The 19,145-nt window shown below is 41.1% G+C and overlaps 2 protein-coding genes across 7 annotated transcripts in view; one reads left to right on the top strand and one right to left on the bottom strand.

Moving 5' to 3' along the window:
• Positions 1 to 772: 772 nt before the first annotated feature.
• Positions 773 to 2,985, bottom strand: LOC101465975 (uncharacterized). Of its 2 annotated transcripts, XM_024804544.2 has the most exons (5): positions 2,836 to 2,985; positions 2,698 to 2,750; positions 1,930 to 2,618; positions 971 to 1,884; positions 773 to 858 (listed from the first exon to the last, which is right to left on the bottom strand). In XM_024804544.2, the coding sequence occupies exons 1-4, from the start codon at positions 2,850 to 2,852 to the stop codon at positions 979 to 981; spliced, it is 1,665 nt and encodes a 554-aa protein (XP_024660312.2). In that variant the 5' UTR covers positions 2,853 to 2,985; the 3' UTR covers positions 773 to 858; positions 971 to 978. The 2 variants fall into 2 exon arrangements, with proteins under 2 accessions (XP_024660312.2, XP_004555713.3); XM_004555656.3 differs by having other exon boundaries at positions 971 to 2,618.
• Positions 2,986 to 7,742: 4,757 nt separating this feature from the next.
• rusc2 (RUN and SH3 domain containing 2) overlaps positions 7,743 to 19,145 on the top strand; it is a 42,602-nt gene continuing 31,199 nt past the window's right edge. For all 5 annotated transcript variants that reach the window (XM_004555659.5, XM_004555661.6, XM_023152555.3 and 2 more), the window contains exons 1-2: positions 7,743 to 7,877; positions 9,280 to 9,471. The gene's annotated coding sequence lies outside the window, so the exon portion shown is untranslated. The remainder of the gene's footprint in view (positions 7,878 to 9,279; positions 9,472 to 19,145) is intronic.

Genomic DNA, 19,145 nt, shown 5'->3' with positions numbered 1-19,145 from the left:
CAATTTGGACAAACAGCATTTCATCAGTCAAGGGAATTAGAGACATGCACATTTTCAAAGCTTATAATGAACAATCTTATTTCTACCACCTATGTTCTATCCATACCTCCTGGAGGATACTTAACTGATAAAGAGATGAATTTGGTCGCTTTGCTGGTTGTTGAAAAGGAACATGGGAGTTAAGCATTGCGAGTGCACTGCATGCAGCAGTTTTCCATGAAGGCCTGTTTTCTCTCTTCTTGCAGTTATTCAGTGAATTTAGATGTGCACCTGAGACTCATTTGTCTCTGGTGCACATCAAAAATCTGACTTTATCTAGTAACCAGACTGAATACTGCTCTGAATCAGTTGGATTTTCTCTTTTAAGTTAAAAGCAATCTGGAAATAAAAGGTGCAAAAAAGTATTCAAGATTTCATACGTTTTCAGTTACATGCTGAAAAAAATATAATGTAAATTTTGGCTCTATATGCAGAACCAATGTTAAAGTCTCTATTTTGTTTAAGTTCTGTACAGTAGGGTTCTTTGCCTGGGTCCCCCCACCCTTTTAAAAAAAAAAAAAAAAAAAAAAAGTTCCAGTTGAACTGGGTCACCAGCAAAATGAAGAGCAGGTCATTACGCATCACCTGTGCTTTCAGAGCAGATCTTCTTTGCCTGCCGTAGTGCTGCACATGAATGCTTCAGTTTGAGCTAAAAATTTGAAACATGCACCACCTGCTCTCACAACTGTGAGATATTACTATAAAGTATAAATAAGCTAGCCCACACACAGACTCATCTAGAAAGATTTATTTACATTTCCCCTAAAGATCAGTTTAATTGTATCCATGCAGTTAATGATCCATCTTCTGATGTTGGCCCTGGAATGAGAAAGATAATTAGTGATGTTGAGCTTATGCAGGTTCTAAAGGGAAAGAGGAAAAAAAACAAAAAAACGACAAAGTAAACACCAACTAGTTTTATGGAGTATACCTCTTCGGTTAAGCCCCTTGCAGAATCTGGTGGTTTGTGCCAGTTGTCCTGACCCAAGGCTGAAGATGAGGTCTGTGCTGGTAACGCATCATCCGAGGACGCATTTGATAGCTGCGTGCCTGTATTGGGATTTGAGTCTGATAGTAAGAATGGGCATGTGGATATGCTGGATAACTATGAGGCTGTGTCTTGGCCTGAGCATGATGACTGCGAGGCTTTAGGTGGCCCCGCGACTGAGAACTGCTAGCATGCAGCTGGTCTTGGGGCTGAGCCGGAGAACTATGAGGTTGTGGCAGTGAGTCAGCCTGATAGCCTTCAGGCTGAGAGCTGAGAGACTGCAGCTGGGTCTGGGCCTTGGGATGGCCCTGGCCCTGAAAGCTGCGAGGTCGCAGCTGGGTCTGGATTTGGGCCCGAGGATGGGCATGGCCCTGAAAGCTGCTGGGCTGCATTTGGGACTTCAGCTGGGCATGGGGATGGCCCTGATTGCTGCGAGGCTGTGGCTGGGTCGGCAGCTGGGTCTCAGGATGGACTTCATGGCTACGAAGCTGGGTCTGGGGACGGACCTGGGGATGGCCGTGAAAGGTACGAACCTGTGGCTGCGTCTGTACCTGGAGATGGCCCTGAAAGCTGCGAGGCTGTGGCTGCGTCTGTACCTGGAGATGGCCCTGAAAGCTGCGAGGCTGTGGCTGTGCCTGGGGATAAGCCTGGCCTTGAAAGCTGCGTGGCTGCAGCTGGTTCTGGGCCTGGCTCTGAAAGCTATGGGGCTGTGGCTGGTGGGCATAGCCCTGAAAGCTGCGAGGCTGTGGCTGGGTCTGGCGCTGTGGCTGGGTCTTGGGATGGCCTTGATGGCTATGAGGCTGTGTCTGGATCTGGGAACTACCCTGAAAGCTGCGAGGCTGTGGCTGGGTCTGTACCTGGGGATGGCCCTGAAAGCTACGAGGCTGTGGCTGGGTCTGTACCTGGGGATGGCCCTGAAAGCTACGAGGCTGAAGCTGTGACTTCAGCTGAGCCTGGGGATAGCCACGATAGATGCGAGGCTGTGGCTGGTAGGAATAGCCATGAAAGCTGTGAGGCTGCAACTGGTTCTGGGGATGACCCTCAAGCTGGAATTGGGGACGGCCCTGAGGATGACCCTGAAAGTTGCGAGGCTGCAGCTGAGTCTGTGTCTGGGGTTGGCCCTGAAAGGTACGAGGCTGAGGCTGCATCTGGGTCTTGGGATGGCCCTCAATCCTGCGAGGCTGTGGTTGGATTTGGGCACGATTCTGAAAGCTCCGAGGCTGGGTGTGGGGACGGACCTGGGGGGGACCTTGGATCTCAGGATGGCCTTGACTGCGAATCTGCAGCTGGGGATAGGCCTCAGCCCAGTAACTATGAACCTGTGGCTGAGATTGATAGCTGCGAGCCTGCACCAGGGGCTGTGACAGAGGCTGGACTTGTGGTTGAGAACCATGAGCTTGCAGCAATGGCTGGGGGAGGTAGCTGCGAGACTGGGGTTGGACCTTGGGCTGAGAGCTAGGAGCCAGAGAGCTCCGAGGCTGAGGCTGGGCCTGGTCCTGGCGCAGAGGGTGGAACCAGTGTGGCAACTGATGAAGCTGGTCACCCGAGACCTGCTTACTGGCATCAAGATTTCCAAAGCCAAGATAGGAAGCTGAAAAGAGATGAAATTTAATAGTGAATAACCATGTTTGTCATACTTAACTCAAATTCTAGCTTCACATGAGACTTACGTTTCATACTTGCTTGAAGCTCCCCAACAAGTAGTACCCATGGCAGCAACACACTAAAACAAAAACATATTTGAACAAACTATTGTGATCACATCAAATAAAATCATAAGTCTCAGGAAAAGAATTATTTGAGATTACCAAAATATAAAGCTCATTGCTTCAAGCAGAAATAATATCAGGTATAAACTTGAGAAGCCCCAATCTAGCGTCTGTTAGCCCAGCACAAAACAACTACAACTCTGCTTCCCTCCTTCTGCAGCACAGTATCAGGTAGGGTCAAGGCACCCAATTTATCTTCTCTTGACAGCCAATCAAAGTTCTCGGTTCCAAAGCAACTGACAGGAAACAGACAGATTGCTTGCACCTGATGCAGATTCACTATGATACACAGGTGTTCAGAAGAGAAGAGACTTCTTTCTGAACCAGTCAATTGCTTAGTGATGCCAGTGTGTGGTGCTGAAGACGGACAAACTTTAACTTTCCAGCAGCGGCAGAGTGTGCAAAGTTTGCAGTGAAAGTATGAGAGACCCGGCCTTCTAAAGAGAGCCCCACTTGACTCCACTCACTCTGTGCAAGTGGCATGTATGATGATTGTGTAAAAAATTTAAATCTAACAATCTGACACCAAGATAAAAAAGAAAGATGAAGAAAAAAGAGAAAAGAGGAGAAATGAAAGCAATCGAAGCAACAAATCAGTGAGTTAGGCACATAACAATTAAATCTAATGGTAAATAGTCTATCCTTAAATGTTGGGGACACTTGAATATTAGAGCTTCCTGTAGCACGACATTATTTCTTTTCTTTATTCTGACTTTGACTTAGCTAACAGAGCATCCTGTGTGATGTGACTGAGCATGCAATCTTTCTGTTGGTGTCAGATTATTTGTAACATAATGATGATGAACACAGTGATGAACCCACCGCATCCCTCTGTGGGTTTTTCCGAGATCCTAACAGAGTCTACAACAGCCACTGTATGTAAGTGGATAAAAAGCCAAACCATTGTTCTGATTATAGAGCTAAAGTTAGAAGTGCGAGTGATGTATTGACACGTATTGATATGTGAAACTTCTCCCGCCTTAAAATTCAGTTACAACAATACATGATTTTGTACATATTTGAACAGTTTATATTTTTGTTGATGTTAAAGAATAACATAAATGAAATAAAGACAAGTGGGAGCGTTTTTTAAGGGCTTGAATGGAACTGAAAGATAGCTGGATAACTAACTGACATAATCTTTATCCATAGAGCTCAAGGCTGTACAAATCAGGGCTGGATTGGATTCGGGCCTATTCACATTAACGTCATGTCAGCTTTAGTTCCTGTGGGTAACTTTGTCTTGGCCATTGCAATAACATCAGGAAACCAGTAGGTGGAGCTCAGCATATGCAATTCTCACTCAAACTGAACTGGAGTTTAAATCTCATTGGGAAGGAAAGTGGCCTGGTTCTTGTATAGTGATTTTCAACACTGGTACTCAGAGCACTTTATACAGCATGTCTCATTCACCCGTTCATATGAGTTTTTTTTAGTTCTACGTTTAAACGCTTTCTGTCTAACATTCACATTTAAATGCATCGAGCAACTCGAGGATCAGTATCTTACCCAAGGGTACTTTGGCATGCAGAGTGGATCAGCAAGGGATTTAACTACCACCCTTGCAGTTAGTAGATGACCTACTCTAGGCCCTGAACCTCAGCCATTCTGAAAGTAAACAATTGTCCTTCAAATTATGCTGTATAGTAGTATAGTATAGTATAATGTATAGTCTAAATGAAATAATCTTCTGCAAAATCCATAAGAGGTTTTTTTTCTCCTCTTCTCCACACCTGGCCTGGCAGCCCCATTTGTGTGGGAGATTGCATCACCTACAGTCTTTTGTGAGGCTCATCATGTTGTTATGGCTTCTCACCTTTATCAGACATATTCTTATTTCAACCTAAGATGTTTGGTTGTTGACCCTCATCTTTGTGAACTGAGATAATGGTTGCAGGTTGGGCAAGCCGCATGAGAATGAAGAAACCATAAGCTTGCTTTTCAACAAGTACAATTAATCAGACAGTTTCAGGCAATCATTGCAACCTGCACAACTTTGCCATTTGTTTATAGTTTATATCTTTGTTCAGCTGTTGGGGGGAGGGGGGTCCCTTTTTTTGCACTTTTTAAACTAAACCTCTTCCATGCATGAGAAAAAAGAAGATTAGAATAAACAAAGTTATGAGAGTCCCGTTGGTTATGTTACACAACAAAATTGTCTTTTGTTTGAGAAAAAAACTCAAGTTTTTTATTTACAGGTCAATTATTTCATATTATTTGTTTGTAGCCAAACATGTAATATTTTAGTTTATGGTATAAATAATTTTAAACCTGCTGTAAGATATAATTTGCAGGCCCAGGCACTAATTTCATTTTAATTCAACTGATTTTTTTAGTTACTGTATTCACATATCAGTTGTTTTGTTCCATCAAGTTACAGGATGTAAAGATTCAAAGTAATCTGACTAAAATAACACAGTTACAAAAATAAAACAAACATAAAATCATTATTTTCCAGATTTTGAATGAGGGGGAGATCGAGGCTCAAGAGTTGGCAGTTCGTCTTATAATCGGAAGGTTGCTGGTTCGAGCCCCAGCTCCGACAGTCTCGGTCGTTGTGTCCATAATGACCAAGACTGTCAAGACACTTCGCCCGTTGCCTACTGGTGGTGGTCAGAGGGCAGGGTGGCTGTGGCTACAATGTAGCTTGCCATCACCGAGTAGCGGTTTTTGATACGGGCGACACGGGCGTTTTCCCGGGGTGGGGCAGAATGATATGACAGAAAATCATATCATATGCAATAACTTTGCAACACAACAAATCAGCTTGTCAAAACATAGCACAGAGAGCACACAATGACAGAGATGGTGAAAATAAAGGAAATCTCCTGTCAATTATGGAACTACGAGCAAAGCACGATCCTGCTGTAAGGAAAAAAATGACAAGTCAGAGAAATGTCACATACCTTGGACATGCTACACAAAATGAAATAATGGATTGCCTGGCTGAAATGGGCCTTTCCTCAATAATTAGTGAAGTTACACAAAGTGAGGCTTTTATTATAATGGTGGATGTAACCAAAGACCTCAGTAAGAAGGACCAGATGTCTTTTGTAATAACATATTATTATAAAGGGTCAGTTTGTGGGTGCTTCCTCAACTCTAAAGCTGCAGAGCATCTGGATGCTGCTATAAATACTGCAGAAGTATGGGCCTGACTACAGAAACCACCTTGTGGTTTAACACTAACCTTGTAAATGTTGGGGCCTCAGTAATGAGTGGAAAGAACACAGGTGTGCAGGCACGCGTTAAATTTTATGCCCCATTAGCTTTTTATGTTTGCTTTAATGCACATTGTTTAAGTTTAGTATTATTTCACAGTGTGAAATGCATTCCTGAAGCAGACTGTTTTTTTTTCTTTTTTCCAATAGCTTTATGTTTTTGTTTCTGGTACCAAAAGTGGCCAGAGGTACAAAGGGAAAATATTTAAGGTCCACCTAGAGAGTTACAAAGGCTGTAGAAACACAGTGGGTATGAAGGTACAATGCTTACACAACAGTGAGGGACAGACTACCTGCCATTGTACGTCTGCTGAAAGAGTTATCTGAGGAAGGGAATGGTGACAGAACTGTAGAGACAAGAGGTCTGTTAGCCTAAATACATCTAAATGTTGTCTTCTTATAACTTTGTTTTGTGTTTGGTGAGGTCAAACATCTGTCTGATATTTTGCCATCCCCACAGCTCAGTTTAGTCACAGCTGTTATTGACGCTCTTGTTGAAACACTGGTGGTAACACTGGTGATGCATCTCCAGGCCGTCACGTCACACCAAGCTCTGGCTTAGAGCCTACTATATTTCCACTCCAGTAGTTCAAAGACAGATCAGCACAGACAAGGAATCATTTCAAACTGGTACATTCCTCCAATCACTGACATGCTTCGGTCTGAGAGAAGAGAAGATTATCATCAGGAAACTGTTATTATGAAAGGTATACAAGCTTTAAATCTAAATTTTTTCCATTTTCTGCACAGTACACACACAGCAACATCAACAACCGGAAATACAGATTCCCCAACTAACATGAATTCTTGAAAAAAAAAAGAGCGACTGTAAAACATAAACACAAGTTTATTAGGGCTTATCATGAGCCGTATAAGGAGCTGTTTCGTGAACTATTCAAACCGTGCAAAATAGCACTTCCATTACCGTGACCTGCGTCATGTGAGCACAGCTTTTCAGTGCTCACATCTTCTTTAAGGAACACGATGAGTGACAACCGACTCAGCAGTTTGGGGGCATTAAGCACTGAGGCAAGAAGGGCTAGAGCCATGAACCTTGATGATTTTGTGGATGCTTTTAGACATGAAAATGATGGAGCAAAACTGTTTTGAATAAATGTGATGCCAAAAGATGGTTTTGTTTTGCACCAGTAAACACGTAGCATTGAAACCCGTGAAGGTCTCTGTGTGGGGTTTGAAATTTCAAAGTCGTATTTCCAGTGAAATAACTACTGATCAAAGTGATGGTAGAATTTGTTTTCTATATTATTCACAGGTATTTGATCCTGACAGATCACTGTTGCATCTCAGGGCCAACACATAGACAGACAACAGTTCACAGTCTTACATGATCCAACACGTGTCTGTCTTTCCTGATCAAGTTTACTCTTAAAGTGAACTCCATTCTTGGAGAGGGAATCTTAAGCTGCTTGTGCTCAGCTCTGCTGAGAATCATTAAAGCGGTGGTTGGGACTTCTAGTCAATCAAATAATCGATTAAAAACAGATTATTATGGATTTCAAAATCTTATTTGGTTTTCATTAGGAGTGCAACGATACTCGTGTAGATATTGAACCGTTAGATACAGTGCTTTGGGTTCGGTACGCATATGTATCGAACAATACAACATTTTTTGTTTATTTTATCAACTTGTCTTCTGATGATGCTGTCTGTGTTGAGAGCTCAGTGGATCTGCGTTCGACTACTCCGCCTAGGCTGCACTGTCGAGCGCAGATCCACTGAGCGCAGTGCAAGCTAGCAAGACAGAAGCTAAGCTCGCTGCAAGATGGCAAATTGAACCTCCCCCACCCTCATTCAGATCTGGCGTTTGGAACTATTTTCATATGAAGCATGACCCTGAAGGTAAGCGCGTCATGGACAAAAGTAAAACAGTATGTCGGATGTGCCATGCAATGCTCAATTTGTGGGAACTAGTGCGTTAGCGCAGTTAGCTTGTTAACGTGTTCACGCAGTCCAGTCCCACACACGGGTGATCCGCGGTAGGTCGTTAATGGAGATTTGCCACGTTTTGGCGTTAATGTCATTTTAACGAGATTAACGCTGACAGCACTAGTGGGAACACAACGAATATGACTGCACATTTACTCCGACATCATCCTAGTGCAAAGACAAGTGGAAGCAGACAAAAACAACAAGCAGCATGCTACAAACTTTACCCGAGTCATTTAGACAGCCGTTAGCACAGGATTCTCCTTATGGGGACCTGATATGTTTAATATGCTGCTGAGAATATAGCCCAGAAGAAGCGTATAGTATAGCTTTTATTTTGGAAAGAGACATTTCGCTGTAATAAACCCCCTTTTCCAAAGATGAGTGATTTCTCCATCAGATAGATTTAGTATTTTGTTGTTTCAGCAACATTAAATTAAAAAACTGTACAAAATATATATTTATAATTTTAATAAATGACAAATTAAAAAAGCATGAACAATTTTTTTGTATCGAAAGAATATCGAACTGTGACACCAAAGTATTGAACCGAACTGTGAATTTTGTGTATCGTTGCACCCCTAGTTTTCATATATAACTTTTTTCAGTGAAATAAACTTTAATAGCAGGAAATTAACTATGCATATAATTCTTTTCTTTCACTCCTTTCCCTCGTATTTTTCAGGTAACCTATATTTCACAAAATCATAATACAACTGTAAAAATTCTGTTTCTGCTGTGCCACCCCAATATTTTTAGTTGCCCCCATATGGTTAAGCCTATAAAAAAATTGTGGGGGCCCCCTGCAACAGATCCGTTGGGTAAAGCGTAATTTATTGTCCACTGTCAATAATTTATTATTCTCTTTTTACTTTTTTATTAAACACTGTGTGTGCACCAGGTCATTTTAATCCCACTTTATAATCTGTTATACTGTGCTATTTATATTACTGTTCCATTTTTCTTTCATTTATAGTTTTTGTAAATTATATCATTTTATTAGTCATTTTAAAAATGTATACATTGTTTATTTTTGCATTTTAATTTAACTCTTTTGTTTTTGTAATATTGCCAAAATGGTTACAGTGTATCTTACTGAATTATATACCACTGGAGAAGCTTGTTGTATGTTGTGTTTAACTTGGATTTTAGCCGTTGTCATAAAGGACTTTCCCAACTTTGGGGCAAATAAAGTATACATTGTGTTTTCTTCGTACAATATTCATGCGATTGTGAACTGTGCATTCATTAAGTCAGTATAGCTTCGCTGGTTGAGGTCACGGGGCTATTAATGAGCGGCAGCTGTCCCACCCAGGGTTAGATAATCCAGTCTGGGACCAGGCTGTGACTTCAGGCTGACGTGCCGCTCCAGCCCAGCCCATCCTGCGATGCAGCGCCGCTGACGCTGTCCGCTCCGCAGTCTGTCGGTGAGAAAACAAGCCTCGCTCCTCCACAGCTGCACATGCGTTTCACCGAGAACAACACCACCGCCGACCCCGGAGACGAGGTTAGTGCATTAAATTGTGATTTTTGTTGTTTTCTTTTGTGAGCGATTTGGTTAGAGGTGCGGAGGGAAAAGGGCTCCGCTCAGCAGCATCGCGTCGGAGGCAGAAAAATGATGCCTAGCTCGATCAGATCGGGAGGGACGGAGGCTCGGCTTTCAGACGATGGTCACCCTCAAACCGCTGTGTCGTGTTAGAAGACGCCTTGTTTTTACGATTAAATGACAGTTTCAGTGGATGGATGTGCCCGTTTGCCTTCTGACGTGATAAACAAAGATTTATTTTAATCGCAGCAGCACAAAGGCAGCGTGGTAACGGTCTAACACATCATCCATGTTCGATCATCTATCCGCGGCTTCAGGGGGGCCTTGGGCTCCGGAGTGAAGGGCGCGATGTTCGGTAATAAACTGCGACTGCTCGGGATCATCTGCACTGGTGACACCAGCGGCCTGCACCGTGCCATCACCATATTGATCCCTTATTAGTAGAAACAACAGGGATACGCGAGCAGCGTCAGCTTAGTAAGATTGTAAAGGGATGACTTCCGCCAAAGATTTACAAAATAAAAGCTTGGCTGAATCGAAGAACTATAAACGTGTGCAGCAAACACTATTAAAAGGCAGGATGTGTGTATAGGATGGATCAAGAGACAAAAATACAATAAATAAAAATATAAAGAAAACAGGATCAGTTCAACTGATAGAAATATGAAGTTTGTATTTTTGAAAAGGAAATGTACCGTACCATGTAAGTTAAAAAAAAAAAAAATCAGTGTTTTTGTTTTGTATTGTTCAGATCCATTATTAAAAGGTTCAAGACAGTAAATTCTTGAAGCTAAATAGGTGAAAACCTTGCAAATGCTCAGAACTGCAGTAAACATAAATTACATGGCACTAAAACTTGATTTTTATCTACGTTTGATCTGATATGTGATGGATGGATCCATTTTTGCCATAGACCCTACTGAGGTTGGTTACTGATACTCAGAACAAGGCTACATATCCTTAGTATTGATCTGCCCATCCCTACTATGCATCAGAGGTAATGTAGAACACAAGGAAATGGGAGATCTAAAATGTTATCGATGCACTGATCTGAGATTTGGATCAGATGTCCGCTGGACGCTGACTCAAAAAGACAAGCCAATCTGGTTGTCAGAGCATCGATGGGAAAAAAGAGGCAAAAAATGAAGTAAACTGTAAATATGTTTTTCAAAACACTCAAGTAACCATAGTGGATTCAGTTTTATAGAGTTGCTCTACTGTAGCATGCTCTCTGAGGATTTTATTTTTTAAGGCTTCTTCCTATTGCTGCTTTTTTTTGTGGATTGTTGTTGATCTGTTGAGGTACATTACATTACATTATGCGACATGGTGGGGATGCAGATAACTCGTTTGAAAGGCATTGTTGTGTCACGGTCACATTAATGTATAAGTTTTACCAACTAAAATATTACATAATGAAAGAAAATGCCATAAAGTGACGACACTGATCATTCTCTCAGGGATCACTGTGTGATGTCTTGGTGACATCTTTTCTATTTTGTGGTGTTTTGTTTAACAGGTCAGTTGTTATTTGATTCAGTGATTAACTGAATACTTGTTTTGGACTCCAGATGTTTTGTCTGCATTGTTTATGCAATAATAAGTCATGCAAGATGTTAATACACCAGGTGGTCTGCTTGTCCTGGTGCTCTTTTAGATAACCTGATAATCTCAGGAGGGAAGCAGCGGAAGGGAGAAAGCTCAGCGTGTCTTATGTAATTTATTTTTTCTGCCTTGCTTTCTAATCTCCAGAACCTGAATCCATTTGTTTACAGCTAGCTGTCAGCTTTATGCAGCCCTACTGACCTCTGCAGTTCTCTGTCTCACTTATACTCTCTATTTTCTTTGTTTTTATCAGTATTGTATTTAAAAGAAACTTTTGTTTATTTTGTAGCCTGTACTGTTGTGGGATTACTACGCTCTTCCTGTGGGGCACAGATGATTTTCCTTTTAGGATTATAGCTGTAGTAGTAACAGTTAGACTTAGAAGGCTGTGGTAGAGCTTGTTGCAGGAGCTGTGCTCACATTTTTATTAGTAGTACTAATAATAAAATTAGATACTCGTAAGAAATTTTAAAATACATTTTTTTCCTGCTGGTTGCGTACATTGATTCAGGTTAGGTACTCCATTAGAGATTATAGAAGTAGATACACAAATATGCAGAACCTGAAATAAAATGTAACAATTTTCTCATGATGAAAGCACTGAAGAGTATTACGACTGCCACTGTTTTTAAAACATTGCCCGAACTGCCCTTACATCCTGCTGCAGCGAAATTTACTGAACTCACTGATTAAAGACAGAAAGAGATCAAGGAAGAGCCGTGAAGATCAGCAGGCTTAGGCTGATGCTTATAGCGTCAGAGTATTAACCTAAGTCAACCCAAGGGCCCAAACCGTGTCATTACACTCATACTGGGGTGCAGCTATAGAATCAACATAAGTTTTACAATAGCAGTGTGTTTATCTGTTGTTCTTTAAATTGCACAATATGTTAAAATGTTCCAACTGGCCATTTCCAGCCCATCAACAGGTGATTGTGTAAGCTCTGATTGCTGATAAATATGTTGTGGTGGATATGCTTTTTATTCTAAAGTCACGTGTTTCCAGAACTCTGAATTTTGGGATTCAAATTGGTTGTTTTGTCTTATGTAAAGTTGTTGTTGACTGTCAGAGCAGCTCACACTGTTCACAGTGAAAGCCACTTAAAGCAGCAGCGTGTTAGCAAAGCATGAATCTGTGCCGACTCTGTCTGCGTCACCAGTCAGTGTGAAGGAGGACCTGTGACCGCTGAGCTAATCGTCATGGCATTACAGGACTAAAGCCTCAGCGTACTGGTCATTTCTCGAAACTGGCGGATTCACTGAGTCAGGGCGATGTGCCTCCTCTCGCTGTTCAGCTGCCTGTCCTCATCTTCAAATGTGTGTGTGTGTGTGTGTGTGTGTGTGTGTGTGTGTCTCTTGTTATGTAACTGAAGGCCTGCTGAGGCCGGATGTGAATAGTTTCTGTGTGTGTGTGTGTGTGCACATGTGTGGCTTTCCTATGTGTTAGTGTGTGCTGTGATTTGAGCTATGCTAAGTATGTAAAAAAACATGCACAGACGTGACGCCCGTTTCCCAGCGTGTAATCGAGTTTTCCTGAATAGAGGATTTCAGCACTCTGTTATCTGCAGCTGCACTCAGCCACACAAATGCTTGTTTTGGAGACTCTCCAGTTTGTAAAGAACAAAGTTAGTTTTCAAAAACATAATTTGGAAACCTTTTCAAGCCATGCCAGCATCTCCCAGTCATCTCTTACTGAGCTTCTTTAGCTCACGTTTGTGTAACTCCGTGCTCAGAGTAGACTGTGCTGTTCTTGCTTATTAAGATCTGCAACCATAACATATAATAATTGGCCTCTCTAAATTTTGTCTGTTTGCAGCTTGAAATGTATATCTAGAGTTGTGAGGTATATTTATCGTAAAAATTGTTGCTTAAAATCAGAATCCATTGTTTTAGAGTGAATCTGTGACAGTAAGCTTGTAACCGAGGTATTTATCCCCCAACAACTCAGCATTTAAAGTCAAGGAAACGTGTTAAGAACTTGATTCTTCACGGCTGATCAGCCGAGGCCGCGTGTAGCCTCTGCAGGCCTGTGGTGGTTTGGCCTGGAAATGAACCTCCTTGTGATTTTGATGCAACATCTCTGTTAGGGCTTTTGCAAGTGTTCTGCTGATCAGGGTCTTTTTGTTTAAAGCCTTTGGCTTCCCAGGAAAAGGGCAATACTCAAATTAACAAAGTGCATTGACTAAAGTACTATAATTTAGTAATATCTGAGGCAGATTTATGACTCCACACAGTTGCATATTGGTAGTGAACTGGGCTTTTGGAGCCAGAAGTGACCATAACTTGACCAGAGGGTGGACGGCTAAGCTGTCAGCCAATGCTAACAAGCTATGTTAGCAAGTTGCAAACATCAAGTTTACTAATTTTCAGATCAATCTATTAGGAATGAGTTATAAAAAACAATCCTGTGTTCAGTAAATACGAAGGGGGAAATTAACTCTAGAGAACTAAGCTGTTTTTAGTACCAGGCTGTAAACGTACTTTTTAAAGCTGTAAAATCAGACATTTTAACACAGGAGTCTGGTGGGATGATTTTCAGAGCCAGCCTCAAGTGGCCGTTCGAAGAACTGCAGTTTTTGGCGTTTATGCTTCAGCTTGGTTATTTTGGCACTTGGGAGCAATGTACAACTCTACAAACCTTTATTTTTTTCACATTGCTTTAATTTCAGTTAATTAAACTATTAGCTCCAACTTGGCTCAGATTAGTGGGTATTGTTTAAAGTACAGGAAAAAGTTGAACAGGTCTGTGTTAGTCTTCAGGGGAAAAAGGAATCATGCAAGATTGGAATCAGCAGCATCATTAAAAAAATCTCTGATCTAATTATGCAACTAATAATAAAATACGCACGTCTTACTTTGAAGCACATTTTACTGATAGTGTTTTTACGCTGATAAGTCCTTTTTAGTCTTCATAAACCACTGACTGTGTGAAATGACTTATTTAAGTAAAGCTATGAAACAGAATCACACAGCCGGCCGTGGAAGGAAAGCAAAGCAGAACCAGCACAAAGTGTAAGGACACGGCCACAGTCGGTGTCAGAAAGGAAAATGGCTGTGCACGTCGGATATGCATCTTTCCCTTTTGAAATTTTTGAGTCGAACGCATCAACACAAGCACATGCGATCGTGCACCCACACAGCTTTTGCCCTCCAGCTTATTATGGCAGTTTTGTTCCTTTCATGTCTCTCGGCCTGCAATGCTTCGCTGATTTAAAGGCACCCAGACGGCTGTTTGGGAGAGTTGTGAGTTTGTGTGCGTGTGTTTATTGCTGAAGCAGATGAATGTTGCCCGCCCTGCATGCTGATTTGTCTGACTGTGAAAGAGCTGCTGGGACACCATCAGAGTACTATGGACATTTTCACTGTGCTGCTGAGAAGAATGGGAGGGTGACATGTAAGCAAAATCATTCAGTGTGAAGGCGGCAAGACTGTCTTAGCTTATGTGACAAAAATCTCAGCATTTTCCTTTTAACTACATTTGATTTTTTTTTTTTTTTTTTTTTTTAAAGAGCTTGAGAGAAGCAATGCGTTAATCTAACTTTTTCCCACTCTTATATAATATCAATAGGTTGGCTCTGGATATCTGCTGATGTGGATTACTTATGTTTAAGGATTGATTTTAAACTTTACTTTCCTAACTTTGTAAAATCAAATTGAGTAAATCTAAACTGTTACGTCACAACTGTTAAACTCAAAATATTGCAAGAAAGAAAGGAAAAGTTGTTGGTGTTTCAGGGACGACCTCTGACCTCTGCGCTATGTTAGCATTGAGGAAGCTCCTGCTTCTCCTGCTGCAACAACATTTGTCTTAGTTAATAAAGAACAACAGTTGTGTGGCAGGTTGCAGAACACAGGGGGGGAATGGAAAGGGAACCTTTTTTGCCGGCTGTTCTAAATGAGTCCAAAAGCAATTGGCAAGGTGATCACAAACCAGGAGACGCACAACAAGGACTACAGGAACTATTGAGCAGGGAAGCACACAGCTCTGAGAGACGACACTACAATGAGTAAGGGGAGACTGGGACAATATATACACGAGGCCGTGGGAAATACAGCGGGAACTAATCAGGGATAACGAGACAAGGGAAGATAAACTCAATACAAGACACAGGTGACCAAAACTACCAAAATAAAACTGGAAGTAACCAATAAAAATGACTGAACACAGAGATGGAGACTCAACAGGAGACACAGGGAAGCTGGGGGTAAACGCAAACTCCAGGAATGAAAAATCAAAGAAGTACAACAGAAAGAAGACTGCAAGAGGAGGTGAGGGTAAAACCTGAGAATAGAAACACCAAGCAAACCAAGAAACATATAGAAAATGTAAATAAACAAAACTCAAAGCCACCTTGACAAATAAAGCTGACTGGCTTGTTATCAGAATACCTTATTCAGCTTTTTGAGTCAGGACCAGACAGATATGTGATCCAGATGGAGGCTCAGAGCGAAGTGAAGTAAAACCACAGTTAAAGTTTTAAAAACATTCATTAAAGTTAATTCTTCTGGTTCTACTTACAAGTTTATCTTATACATTTTTCTTACTGGCAGTGAATCGATTGTTGGCCACGCAAAATAAAAGCACTGCTGGATTGTAATAGGTGATCTCAGTGAAACCATATACAGTCAGTGTCAGTTGGATACGGAAGGGAAGAGAGAGATTGAAGGGAAGGGAGATTATGAGAGAGGCAGAAGTAAAGGAAAGATGCGTTACACTGCAGTGCAATATGGAGGCGAAGCAGAAAGGGTAGCCGAGCAGGGATTTGGTGCAAGTAAGTGGGGAGGGGGATAAATGAGAGAAAGCAATAACGTGTCAGAAGAAGATGGGGAACAGAGTGAGAGGTGTTTGGATGTGGACCAGAGGAGGAGGAGAGGAGCAAGAAGGACAAAGTCAGCACAGTGTGAGGAGGAGGTCGAGAGGAACGGAGGTGAGATGGCCGGAAGCAGAACTGCAGCACTGCATTTTCAAACATGCTTTGCAAGTCATACTGATGAAACCTGGTGTCATGTTCACAGCTGGTTACATCTGTGTTTGACACGTCACGGTGTCACGTGTTGCTCATGCAGACTCATGCTCACGCTGTCAGGCTTTGTGGGAACTTAAATACCTGTAATGACAAGTCTTTGAAGTAATCTGTGGCTCAACCTGTTCAATATAACAACCAGCAAAAATCCCACCTGCACTTAATCATTTTCTGAGGGTGTGTTTGTGAGAAAAGCAGTTACTTAAAATAAAAGAGAGTTTCCTGTGTCATGTGACACACGGTGAAGATCTTTGTCTGCTATCTTATCTGCAAAAAAGGATAAAATATCCTCATCTGGACACGTTTGAATTCAGTATGGTGATGGTTTTTGTCAGGTTAGATAAAACTGAATAGGTTGGTCATTAAAACAAGAAGATATTTGTCACATGGCACAGTAATCAAATATAATGATCCTCGAGTGGTTAGGCAGCAGGGAGGGAAACCTCTTTAACTCTGTGAGAAAACCGGTGTTTCTGTTTCATGTATTGAAATTTAATGTGTTGTTTTATGGGCAATAAATTGCATTTTTAATTGAAAGTTAGGAGCGATTAGCAGCCAGAAGTGCACTGATGTGCTGTAATTCTTAGTGCAGGTATCACTTTTCTTCATCTGTTCAGAGATGTGCATATCTCGGTTATCATGAGCAGTTACTGTCACCTCTATCAGCTCAATTTCAATTCAGTTCAGTTTTATTTATATAGCAGCAAATCATAACAACCATTTCCTCAAGGCGCTTTGTATTGTAAATTAAAGGCGCTACAATGATAAAGGCATTTGAATGTGACTGGAGTAGCTGAGGGATGACTGCATTTTATTTGATTTACAGATTGATGGATTCCTCTATTACAGCAGCAGAAGTAATAAACAATACTATGCTCAATACAGCAGAATAGTGCCATAAAATAGAGTAAATATCTCAAAAGGAACCACATAAAAAAAAAATAAAAAAAAAAAAAAATTAAAAGAGCAAAAAGCTCAATAAAATGCAGTGATGCTTAGCAGAAATAGAATAGAGCTGAAGCAATAATAAATTTGGCTATAAAGGCCGTCATGCTGGGGATTCTGTGATAAAGCAGTAAAGAGGAGTCCTGTGGGACAGCAACACCTTCATATGTTTGTGGCAGTGGCGCTAAACATACAGGATCAATAGGACGACCGATTTTTGCTGTGTCAACAGGTAGCATCCCCCCCACCCCCCACCCCTCAGTTGCATGTAGTGCAGTGAACTCTGCTAAATAGATCAATAGATGGTGAATCAAATCAAAAACATGTGGAATATGAATTGAAACAATGCAATTATTCAGAAATCTCAAACTTTTTTTTTACAGTAGAAAGTAGACACGGTGAGACGTATCGTGGCAGCGACATGACTCAGAAAAATGTGCAGCATCCCGTCTTTATCAAAGGTTTACAAATGACAGCATTCTGTTTTTATGCTCTATTTTCAGTGTCCTGTTTTTTTTGAACTGGGGTTGTATGTATGATTAGCTCTCTTGAGTTATTATGGATGAGACTGAAACATCATCCACAGTCTGTGTATCCTCATAACTTTTATGGTCTCTTGAATACTTTGTGGTCCCCTTATTGGAGAATTGGCATCACAAGCAAAACATTGTTTCTTAAACAATGGAATTAAATCAAAGGTTGTGCATGTTAACATCAGTGCAAGCTTAAACTGACAACACAGGTGTAAAACTGAGCCCGTGCAGTCCCCCCCCGGCCTTTATTCCAGCACCAGTCGAGCCGCAGATAAGATGGATGTGATTATTTGTTAGAACAGTAGAGCCCCTTGTTATCCTTCTCTCATACATGTATAATGCTCTAGTTTTGAGTTAGTATGGTAGGATTTCATGACTGTTTGAGTTTTGGTACACATCCTTCTTTGTGTTTTTGTTCCCGGCAGCTGGTTGGACTTGGTGGAATGTTTCCACGCTGAATATGTGACTCAGTGTACTGTGACTGGGTCACTTCCTGCTTGTTTTCTATTTTTCTCCTTTTAGGTATCTGTGTGGATGTTTTACATATTCTTTCTTCCTGAATAGCAGATAAACCTTTTGTTACTCGTCGAGTTCAGCGCAGCGGTAAAACGGCCTCAAAGTTCCAAGAACCCATCAAGGTTGTTTAGTTGCAGCATTCCTCGCTTTTAGCTCTTCCCGTCTTTTTGTCTGGCTCTATTTTGCTTTGTGACGGCGAATGTGTGCAACAGACAAAAGATCCATTCAGTCGCTCTGCAGAGAGAAACACTGATAACTCGGCACCAAGACAGCTACAGACTGTTGCAGGAGATGAGAGCGAAGCAGGGACTGTCTGAAAAAGAGAAACATTTGTTTTCTGTGACAGTGTTTGTTTGTTTTTGTTTGTTTGTTTTGTTTGTTTTCCACAACGAGCCAACAAATCATAGATGCAGGATGTGTAACATGTAATGCAATCGTGCTGTTGGTTGTTGGTCTCTGACCAACACAGAGAGACTGAGGAGGAGCTTCTTCCCGCAGGCGATACGGTCTCTCAATCACACCACCACACAGTACTGACCCACACATATGGTTCTTACACACACACTGGACTTTCTGGACTTTGGTTTTGCACAACACTGGTCACTATATTCTTCATTTCCGGTTAATACTTGTACAGCTACTGTCATTGTGTATATATTTATTTATATTTAGATTTCTTCATACATTCTTATATAGTTCTATATTGTGTATTTTGTTGTACAGTTATTTTATTTTCAACTTTAATTTATATATTTTATCTTTATCTTATTCTTCCCAGTTAAATTTACCCTTCATTCTAATTTGTGTTGTACAGTTATTTCATTTTTAACCTTAATTTATATTTTATTCCTTCCTAGTTAAATTTACCCTTTTTAATTTTTCATATTTATTTCCTATCTTATTCATAGCCTTTTCCTTTTTTGTTTTCTTTAGGTCACGAGCAGTTGTCCAAGCATTTCACTACATATCGTACTGTGTATGACTGTGTACGTGACAAATAAAAATTTGAATTT

Source organism: Maylandia zebra, linkage group LG12 (assembly GCF_041146795.1).
Source record: "Maylandia zebra isolate NMK-2024a linkage group LG12, Mzebra_GT3a, whole genome shotgun sequence".
NCBI classification, from domain to species: Eukaryota; Metazoa; Chordata; class Actinopteri; order Cichliformes; family Cichlidae; genus Maylandia; species Maylandia zebra.
The sequence above is the reverse complement of the archived record's forward strand: the minus strand, read 5'-3'. Positions and strand labels throughout refer to the sequence as shown.

Excerpts from the sequence above, each read along its gene's own strand:
- LOC101465975 (XM_004555656.3), bottom strand. Across the intron at positions 2,619-2,697 it reads GCTTCAAGCAAGTATGAAAC|CTTCCTATCTTGGCTTTGGA; the intron begins GTAAGTCTCATG and ends ATCTCTTTTCAG.